The sequence below is a fragment of the Achroia grisella genome, unplaced genomic scaffold (genome assembly GCF_030625045.1).
Source record: "Achroia grisella isolate CSIRO2021 unplaced genomic scaffold, CSIRO_AGI_Agris_v1 utg516, whole genome shotgun sequence".
In the NCBI taxonomy this organism is placed as follows: Eukaryota; Metazoa; Arthropoda; class Insecta; order Lepidoptera; family Pyralidae; genus Achroia; species Achroia grisella.
Window position 1 is genome coordinate 2,779,342 of NW_026712909.1, and position 11,612 is coordinate 2,790,953.

General features: G+C 30.7%; 1 protein-coding gene across 1 annotated transcript; it reads left to right on the forward strand.

The window, feature by feature from the left end:
• The first annotated feature begins 848 nt into the window (after positions 1 to 848).
• LOC131847221 (acidic juvenile hormone-suppressible protein 1-like) lies at positions 849 to 7,559 on the forward strand. The gene is made up of 8 exons (XM_059196714.1): positions 849 to 952; positions 1,874 to 2,007; positions 2,442 to 3,266; positions 3,940 to 4,109; positions 4,443 to 4,693; positions 5,172 to 5,384; positions 5,994 to 6,176; positions 6,540 to 7,559. Exons 1-8 carry the CDS (start codon positions 871 to 873, stop codon positions 6,797 to 6,799), a joined length of 2,118 nt encoding a protein of 705 aa, XP_059052697.1. The 5' UTR covers positions 849 to 870; the 3' UTR covers positions 6,800 to 7,559.
• The last annotated feature ends 4,053 nt before the right edge of the window (positions 7,560 to 11,612 follow it).

Genomic DNA, 11,612 nt, shown 5'->3' on the forward strand with positions numbered 1-11,612 from the left:
ATATGTATGTATATTGGGTCTACAAGCCTATAATTATAATATATCACGTAGTTTATATACGTGAGCGAAACCGAGGTGAGCTGCTAGTTAATTTTTAAATTTACAACTAAGTTATAATGCATACGAGTATATGAATACAGATTACAGGTCTATGCACTCTACGTTTTATGTCAAAGTCAAGGAGTTTTGTATTGCATGTTAATTAATCTTTACATATCGGGTTATCATATTTTTAGTTAAAAAGTATACCTATGTCTATATCACTATAATATGTATGCATTTATTAATTTATCTAATTAATATTATCTGTTCTATTATATACATATAATAATATCATAACTGATCGCTGTCTGTATTTGAAAGATATAAGTATATAAACTGTGATTGTTAGATTTTTTCTAATTTGATTGTGTGCAATAGTCTCAAACGGATTTTTCTTTTCAATTTTTATTTAGAGGGAGACTCCGTAAAGCATTGTTATCTATGTTCTTGCTCATCTATTTTTGCTACTGGAAACTTATTTTGCAAGCTATGTCGATTTTGGTATATTGGTAATCATGACGATTATGATGATGAATGATGCAGATCATTTCATCATTCATTCAAAGGATTTTAATAGTAAAAGATTCAATATACTACAATTTTTTACAATATTTGTTTCTTGGAATTTGTCAATGCTACTCATTAGGAGAATAATAGCAATATTGTGTCATCGTTTTAATTGGCTATCGATGGGAGAAATTAATACTGTCTCAGATAACATTTTGGATGCTGACCTATACTAAGATAAAATATGTTAAAAACAAAATTATCATAAAGGTGATACATATAAATAGAGAGTTTGGGGACTGATCGGATCAATTGGCAGTGATGGGTCGGTTGGCTCTGTGTGTTTTGGCCCTGTTCGTGGCTAGCGGGGTCTCTACTCCCGGCAAGAAATGGCAGAAAACTGGTAAGATACATTATCGTCTAATTTCTACATAAAATTATACGAAGCATTAGTGATATAATTGGGGCGAGACTACCGCCGCATAATTTGTTATAGATATTTCCGTTACTGAAGAATGACTTCAGAAATATAAATTGAAATAAAGTTATTTATTGTTGTGTGTGTAGAAATCAACTAGACCACTACAGTCTTTATAACATTTAGAGGGCTGAATTGTTATGAAATATTTTAAGCATAGATATAATATTATAGAAGTAAGTAAAGTCGATATTTGCAAACATGCACATTGCTGTAGTTCACTCAAAGTGCAGAAACCATTGTTATACCTGAATATGCAAGGGATTATATTGATTATACTGCTTTATAAGGAAAGTTATCCAGCAGGTTTCACAAAACAGTTTGCTTGTGTAAAAGTTTCACTATGGATATTAAAAAATTTGTAATTATTGCATCAGCCACAGTGACCACTTACTTGGTTGATTACAAAATTATTATCTCTGTGTTTTTAGAAATATATAGCAGTATTATGTGACAGCCAGTAAAAAAAAATTACAATTACACAGATTGTAATTTAACACAATATAAATTATTATGCCTACCACTATACGATTATTTTATTTTATTAAATGGATGATAATAAAATGGTGCAAATGGTGTGTGATAGTGGGGCACCAGAAGTTTGATGAAATGAGTTTCATCAAGCCAGGTCAGTTAGTCCATATGATGAATTCACCAGAAACTGAACGCAATGATTTCCAGAGAGGACCGCGTGGATGTCAATCTGATATGGTATATTGCTAGCAATGGGCTAAATACTTCCGTTACTAATAACCCCCACTCCCACCTAAGTATACTCATTTTTGAAGTGAGTTTATTATGTAATACAATTATATGACAATTAATTATGATTATAATTATTCTCAGTTGATCGAACAAATTTGGAACATCAGCAACAGCTTCTGCTTTTATTCCTTCACCCTCACGAGCCAATCCACGTTCAAGAATTACGAGATATAGTTACATCATGGGATTTGGAGAAGAATATCGGCCTTTACAATGTAAGATATAAAGATGAATAATTATCTAATATCTTTATTCAATTACAAATTATATAGTTAAGAATTTTATGTTCAATAATATATTTCCAAATTTCGTAAAATTTGTCTTAGTTTTAATATACATCTATTATTATATTATATTATATATATTATATTATATTATATTATATGCATAATACGTAATAGGAATCAATACATATGTGACAACCATTTTATTAAATGGGAATGCTGAATGGAAATGCAACATGTAATGTGGAACATACAAATCTATTTCCCTTTTCGACTTGTATTGTATTTTTAAATTTGTTATTTTCTTTATTACACTTAAATGTATTGTAAGGAATAGAGGTAGATTATATGAATTCACTCCACTAGACTAACGCATTGTATTTTATCTCACTGAAACAAAGTACATTTTCATCTTTTTTTTACAGAATGCCACTGCCGTTCATCTTACTGTCCGCTTGCTCCAGAATAATGACTTCTTACCTAAATCTATGCCGTTTACTATTTTAGAGCCTTTCCACAAATTTGAAGTATCGGTTTATTATAACCTACTTTATTCAGCTAAGACGTACGATACGTTCTACAAAACTGCTGTATATTTAAGAGAGCACGTTAATGAAAATCTCTTTGTGTACGTACTTAGCGTTGCAATTCTCCACCGACCCGATACTCAAGATATTAGAATCCCACCAATCTATGACATTCTCCCCTCTTACTTCCAAAATGGTGAGATTATGACTACAGCCCAAAGAATTACTACTCATGGTAGCCGAATGGTTGAACACTACCCTTCAACTTATATTTGGGATAATAATGTAGTCATTAGATTGAATGAAACCGCTTGGCCATATTTCCACTTAGATTCGTTGCCAGTCAGTTACTTTACTCATGACCCAACTCTGAACGCACTATATTATAACGTGAAACTTGCGTATCCAATATGGCTTCGAAGTGAATCTTCTTCGATAAGAGAGAAACGTGGTGAAGTGTTCTATTTCTTCACCAAACAAATTCTGGCTCGATATTACATGGAGCGCTTGTCAGTTGGTCTTGGCGAGATTCCAGTACTAGGTGTGCATGAAGTAGAGGAAGGATATACTTCTGGTTTATTGCATCACAATGGTATTCCATACCCAGTGAGACCTAATCACTTCGTACTAAATCATCAAACTTGGCATTCCGAAGCAATCGAAGAAATCGAAATATATGAAAACCGCATCCGTGAAGCGATCGACCAAGGTTATTATATTACGGTAAGTAATAGCTAGTCTCTTATATGTAAAGTTTAGATCTATTGTTACCATTGTGAATGAGAGTTTATTCATTTGTCGCTTCATATCTCGCAATTTTAACGACTCAACAGTCACAATATTTGACTTACATATAGAGAAGAATCATCGTCTGTTTTTCGTTATCCAATATTATTTTCCATTCATCTCTGTTCAAGGGATGGAGGGATTCGACAGTATTCAGTAGAATATGAGTTCTTATTTTATTTTATTGATATACTATCAATGTCATCATCAAGTGGCGTTTTGATGATAAGTCTGGTATAGCCTAATGGTTAAATCACAGGATTAATTTCAAATGATCTCGGGTTTGAGTATGTCTATTCTATCTATTTGCATTGATCTTGTCTTTTATTTGTTTTATATTTAATGTATAATTATTTAATGATTTAAGTGTGATGTAACAAATGATAAATCATACTTAAACAATTTGTCTTGGTCTTTGGTACTACGAATTATATAAGCTTTGCTTTGTTTGCTGCTAGTTTCCACTGTGTGTTGTGTAGGGTTAATTATTATTATAATAATTGCTTCGAACAATTAAATTAAGCAAAAGAGTCTATCAATCAATTAATTAGAAGTATAAATAAATATTTAAGAGTAAGACAAATTTTATATCCATCATTTTTGATTACAGAGCACTGGTGAACATGTTAGCATTACTAGTCCGGACTCTATTGACGTTCTTGGGCGTCTTATTGAAGCTAACGTAGACTCTCCTAATATTCGGTACTATAAAGACTTCATCAGCATTTGGAGAAAGGTTCTCGGAAATTCCATTGTTCATGAACCAGTTTATCGTAACGGGTAAGTAAAATGGAATAAAAATATTTGTTTTAATTGAAATAAGGTTAATTTTAAACACTTCTAAACAATTTTTTTTAAGTTTCAGTTATTGTTTCGTCGTCTTAACTAAATTTGTTATATTATTTGTGAAAAGTCCACTTAAATTTCATATATACAATTTTACACAATACTACAATTACTTGAGCATTTACTCTTCAATACGTATAAAAAAATGAAATTATAACATTGCTTATAACAATGGAAAGGAAAAAAAAAAAATAAGTAACGGAACCTAAATAGAAATATACCTAATAATTTTCGACTATTCTTTATTACCTTTATTCTCTCTTTCAGTGTACCTTTAGTTGTTCCCTCTGTACTGGAACAGTACCAAACAGCTCTCCGAGACCCAGCATACTACATGATCTTACAGCGCGTGCTTAACTTGTTTGAACTGTGGCACGCACAACTCCCATATTATACTACAGAAGAATTATTGGTTCCATCAGTCCAGATCCAAAATGTCGAGGTGGACAAGTTGCTAACTTACTTCGAGTATACATACTTGAATGTCTCCAACCATCTTCACTTGAATGAAATTGAAAGTAAGTTATCTCCCTCTATTAAAAAATAAAGTTTTACACAAGTTTTACAAGCAGATACAAAGAAAAAATCATACTGTTACAATATTTACATATTGTAACTTATTATTCATATTATTCTCTAAAACACTTACAAAAATTGTGACAATCATCCTAACAATTTTTGGGACATGATGGATAACAATATGTATTACATGTTGTTACCATAATATCAATTTAATGGGTTGAGGGTAATCAGTAAAATTACGAGGTAGGAAAGCATGACACTTCAGTCACAGGAGTTGCAACATATGAGGGTACCCCTTCTAGAAGGGAGGGAATATAGGCAGGCAAGGATATGTCTATAAGACATGTTGCTCCATATGTGCCCATATTTAGCATTTCAGTTTCATAAAAATCTGATAGGATAACAATAAGGATAAGATACTAATTATGAAACGATGTATGTTTTTACATTATTAATTGTGAAATGTGTTCTTAGGCCAAAATGTTCACAATACCAAGAGTGTGTTGGTGCAGCGAACTCGTCTGAATCACAAAGTGTACACTGTACGCGTCAATGTTAAGAGCGACGTGGCCAAACATGTCACTGTCAGATTCTTCCTGGCTCCGAAATACGACAGCTTGGGACACGAAATACCGCTACATATCAACTCACAGAACTTCCTATTGATCGACATATTCGACTACGAATGTAAGTATATAACAGAATATAATATTTATATTGTTTCATATCATATATATTTCTAACAAGAAATAACATCAAGCTATATACTATATACATAAACATAAATTGTACATACCGTACGTCTATTATACTAGATGGGGTAGTCAAAGGCGTGTTCAACTGTTATTTGACATGACCACATTTCGCTGGGTATATTTGAAACCAATGGACAAGAGATGAACTTGATACCATCTGTCTCTCGAATTATTTTTTGTTTTGTTATTAGTATTTTCTTCATCGGAGAGATAGTCAGAAATATGTTAAACAAAATTATGTAAACACAATCCTTTTTTTACAATATGTCAAACCTAATTAAATAAAATATAATCAACAGTTATATAATAAATAGGGACTATATATCAGATAGGTAAATAACTGAGAGGTAAATAAATGAGTAATGATAGTTGAAAATATAGTCATCTTACTTGTAACTTACAAGATTTGATCTATCTATCAAGGTATTAGTTTTCAAACACAATTGTTAAAAACAGAATATCAGTTTGCGTTTGTTTTTATTTTAACATGTTATTATATAGTTTTCAGATGTGTAATTTATCTTAATTTGTAACGTTACAGTGAAAGCAGGCGACAATTTGATTACACGTCTATCTACGGACAACTTATTGGTCACTGATGATTATGATAGTGTTTCTGATCTTATCAACAACGTTGACAGCGCGTTACATGGACAAGGACAGTACATTCTTAACTTGAAACAAAACATTCTCAAATGCCCTAGAAACCTTCTTATACCTAAAGGTTAGTATCTAAATAAATAAATAGGGTAATAACGGGGTCTACTTTACTTAGCTAATATTATTCACCAAGATTAATTTCTATCAGGATCACTTTAAACTACTTACGATATGATCGTTAGCAATTATATACCATGAAAAAAATACTAAGTTATCCATTCATATAATTACTGAGTTTAGCGAATCCTTCACAACAGAAATACATGAGTCTACCTAGCAGACGGCATAAAAGTAATATTATCTTAAGTTAATAATAAACGCCTAGCGTCAGGAAATTGGGTACCTACGTATACTGTAATGATCGCAAAAGACTATATTAGCAGATAAAATTTAATTACGATTATAACAATGCTAAATTATCCTACAGGTCGTGTCAGTGGAATGCCATTCGTGCTTATGGTGTACATTTCCGAGTATCACGCGCCCAATGATGTTCAGCGTTCTTCGATAGAATCCAGCACTATTGATGGCACGATCCGTTTGACGAGTGATCCACTGGGTTTCCCAGTAGACCGCCCCCTACGCCCTTGGATGCTTACGGGAGTTAACAATATTTACTTCGAAGACGTCCAAATCTTCCACAAACCTTCAACTGAAGTCTCCGGCGTTACAATGCATGTTGAATAAATGACTGAGCGCTGTCTTTTGTAGCTACTATCCATTAATTATTATTTAATTCGATCCACTGTCTACATATCTGCTAATAGCAATGTCAACTTAAAATACTTCTTATATTTATGTAATAGAAAAGTAACAAAACCGACAGAATAGTTAGCGTATATTATACTTATATAATTTTATTAATGTATGTATCAATTGTTTATATTTACTTATACTTTATTTTTATAATAATACTTTTACAAATTAAATAAATATATATTTTTTGTTTAACAAAGGGATATCCAATGTCTGTAGTAACCTAATATTATATTTTTTTTACATTCATACAAACTCTGTATTCGTAAGCATTTAAAATTATGTTATTATATATATTTATGTATTAGGTATTTGTATTGAACATCCGTCTTTCATCGCATATTTTAAGACATAATTTGCACTTCAAACATATACCCATGTTCATAATTATTTATATAATTCTTTCAAATATTTAAAATACATATATAGTACATTTTCTTTTCAATAGCATTAGTACAAAATGACACATTACCAATCAGCTATCAGATCTCAAATGGTCACATATACATAATAGGTAAATATACAAATGTTTAGATACTATTAAAAATATATAAATATTGATAAATATATTTATACAGAAGTAGTATATTAGTACCTCTACTATTTATTGCATGTATTTATGATATGCATTAATGTAGGTTGATTTATTTATGAGTTAGCACGTAGAAATAAATAGATATTTCATGATTAATACTGATGTTTTAATTTTCCTAGATTTAATTGTGGATGTATCTATGTATCTAACATATTGCAAACAATGAACTAATTCATAAAACATAAACAAAATTTCTGATTTTGTTCTACAGATATAAGAACGATTTCAAGTGGGATACAATTAGAATGTTATTGCATATATCTATGTAGGCTTTATATAAAGTTTTTATGGTTACTTCTATTTTACCCTATTTCTGTCAAGCAGCTTGTTTTGAAAGCTAAATTTCGGTTTGAAATGGATGATTGGATGAATTGGATACAGAAATGAATTTACAGGATACGGAGATAAGATAAGATAAACTTTAGCTAGAGGTATCACGGACGTCAAATGAAGACGTAATGCCGTGGAGCTATTCCTGTGTCCAAACATGTCCACAATCGATCAATGTTAGATCTACAATGTTCTTGTCGTTGTTTTAGTGTTCTTTTTACTATTATTTTCCTATGATGGTATTATACAAGGATGTACTCTTATTTATGATTACTTTCACTTTTTGGAGTACGACTACTCATATCTGGGTTATTATTGATTTTTAAGGATAACATGGATAATATGAATAACTTGTAAACACCTACTTTATTTTTTTTATAATCATTATTTACAGTCACATAGATTAATTTCAAGACGTTAATGCTGAATAGTGCTACCATATGCAAATAAATATATATCCTAGTTTCACATAGACTTAGTTTGCCAACGTGTACTTCTAGATTTAAGAATTATCATTTTTTTTCTGACTACTCTAATGTTGGCTGCAGCTGGCCTTTACAGCTTCACCAGATGATAGGGTATGAGTGCAGATGGCACTCCAAACCCCCTGAAGGACTTATGAAGCGGCGGGGAGCTTCCAACTCAACGTTTCGTTGTGATGATTATGATTATTAACCGAGTTTTTAAATCCTATTAACATAGTGGGCATTGGTTGAGTTCGTGGCTTCATACCCGTGTAATATCCGTATAACGTATAAATTTTACTATTGGAATAAAACGAACAAATAAATTTGATACATTAGCGAAAACCGATTTGTACTAACAAATTCGTTAGGTAAGCCCTTTCTCAGATTAATACGAAGAACAAACAAGCAGACAAAAATTCTGACATTCATTCTGTTACGTTGATAAAGTACTCCAATAATAGTTTGTTTCTTCCACTACAGACAGTTATATTTCTAATAAGTATAATATTATGGATGTTTGTCCTGAACTATATCTACTAGTGACACAAAATGTATGGGTAGATACTAGATACGTGTAGTAGGGATGAAAAACAATAGTTACAGCATTTAGCAGTCGACTATAATTCAATTCAAGTATGAAAATAAATTAATTCTTCTCTATTGTTGACGTCGTCTATCCACAGCCAATATAGCACATGTTTTTTATGAGATGAGATTGAGTATATTATGAGTATGAGTATAAAGATGCCTCGAAATAGGTCTTTAGGTAGGCATATAAATATATTTTAAATGCCAATTAGAATAAATATCAAATTAGATTTGTTGTTGAAATGAAAGTTAAGATGGAGTATAGGTATCGATTTCGTTTTCATAATCAAATTTATTAGTCTTTTTAAAAGTTCTTTAATCAATCTCTAGTCAATCTTTAGCTAATCTAGATATCTAACTCCATCTGCCCTTGACGAAAATGTATTTAAATGAATGCAACAATGTGTAAGCAAAGGTTTATTCTGAGATCAAACTAATACGCTGACGACTAATGACACTGTATACTAGATGGCGTTGATGACTTTACATATTATAGTAAAACTACTCACCGCTAGATGTCGTGATCTGTGTTTTAACTTATTTATAGTCCCAAAAAATATACGACGGTGTCGCAATATTTTTTTTTATAGTAAATAATAATGTTTCATTAAGCATTAAAAAAAATATTTAGTTTACATGTCATAGCATTTGTTCTTTTGACTATAGTTATGAAATATTTTGCCCTAAAATATTAGTATAGAAAGCTTAGTAATATCAGTGGCACTCAATGAGGAAGTAGCCATTATTATTGCTAAAAGTTGCATATAGATGGCGTGATTGGTATCGATGGAATTCTTCATAGTTTTGCAAACGTTTTAAAAAACAAAACTGTGTTTTCAAAAATGTTTAATCAATTTTTAAAAAGTTATATATACATGTTAAAATGAAATAATGCGTTTAGAAAAGTAATTTTCATATATTTACTGATTTTGTTACTTTCCAGTACTTAATTACACTTTAATCAATGCTAATATGGGGCTCAATGTTTTCAAAATGCTTTCATAGATGGCATTGTCGTCATTTGTATCGGCCTAATTAAATGTCTTTTTTATATTTATTGTAAATTAAACATATAAAAATTTTTTAAGTAAATTAAAAATAGCCGAACAAGCAAGTAATACTATTTCCAATAATACTTATGTATGAAGTGTTGTCATATTAAAAATAAATACTTGTATTATCGATTTTTTTGAATAATCGATAACAGGATTTTATTACAGCGCATTATTCGATGATGCTTTTAATGAGTCGTTGTGAACAGTAAATTTTCATTATTTTGTATTATAGCAGTGTTCCGTTTCAAAGAACGGAATATAGTAGTACATTATTAGTGTCGTTGGTTATTTACATTTGTACTGAAAAATCGATTACATAATAATTTAAAATATCAAGTACGAATCGTAGCGGTCTTCGAATACTGGCAACTGGTAAGATTAAAATAGTATTTAAAAAAAAGAGAGAAATCGACCCTAACTCGAATATCATAAAGTTGATTTTCCTTTCTCATTAATATCATAGCAGTTTGTTTTTAACTTACGTATGACTCTGTGGTATGTTGTTTAACGTGTATTGTTATTGCACGGTGCATATATTTCAAAAATTATATTTTAATGTAGGTACTACATTTCTTTCATACATTTCATACATGTCAAAAATTATCTTCTAATGTAGGTACATACATACATTTCTTTCATACATTTCATACATTTCAAAAATGAACTTTTTATGTAGGTACATACATTTCTTTCATACATCTCATACATTTCAAAAATTATATTTTAATGTAGGTACATACATTTCTTATCTTTTAATGTAGGTACGTATGTACATTTCTTTCATACATTTCAAAAATTATCTTTTAATGTAGGTACATACATTTCATACATTTCAAAAAGTATTTTTTAATGTAGGTACATAACACCCCATGTCAGACCCCTTGTATTTGGAAGAAACTTAAAAATAATGCCAAAAATATTAGATGAATATATTTTTAATACGAATATTATTTTATTTTTGTTCATCAACTTTATCCCTCACTAACAATACTAGTAGTAGTACATAACCTGGTTTATACCGCTAAAGATATTGAAAGATATACGAGTAATTCAGAATGTTATCAAGTTCAAAATAAGCACACATTACTTGCTTAGATAACAGAGTAATATTACTCGTAATAAAAACATTTGTAACACCCATATGTATACTACGTATGTATAGTAAGTACTTACGCTGCGGCGCCGTGAGACTCGTCTACCTCATCTACTACCGACCAATAGGAGCGCGCCTCTCGTGTTTCCAGAAAGTTCGCGACTAACGGACGATATAGTAGTAAGGCAATGAGTGTCCCAGTGACATCATTATAATATTTTCTCGTTAAATTTTATTGTAATATACACAATTTCGCACTAAATAACGTGTTACCCCGTTACACATTTCTAATAATGAAAAACCTAGACAGACCCTGTTCACTTAATCTTACAAGATCTGACTTTAAAAATTACGATATCCTCATATAGCCTTTCATTTCCCCTTTCAATACTTTTTCGCATTAAAAAGTAGCCTTTCTCAGGGTCTACATTATCTGTCTACCAAATTTCAATTAAATCAGTTCAGTAGTTTTGGCGTGAAAGCGAGACAAACAGACAGACTGAGTTACTTTAGCATTTATAATATTTGTAAGAATATCGCTATTAAAAATAGGGGTTGGTGAAAGACGGGTGAAAATTTTCAATGTAACATTATAAATAAATAAAAAATTGTCCAT

Bases quoted from the DNA above. Each gene is read 5' to 3' on its own strand.
- LOC131847221 (XM_059196714.1), top strand. From the start codon at position 871: ATGGGTCGGTTGGCTCTGTGTGTTTTGGCCCTGTTCGTGGCTAGCGGG. The intron at 2,008-2,441 runs GTAAGATATAAA...TTTTTTTTACAG, and splicing joins AGAATATCGGCCTTTACAAT to AATGCCACTGCCGTTCATCT. The intron at 4,694-5,171 runs GTAAGTTATCTC...ATGTGTTCTTAG, and splicing joins TCACTTGAATGAAATTGAAA to GCCAAAATGTTCACAATACC.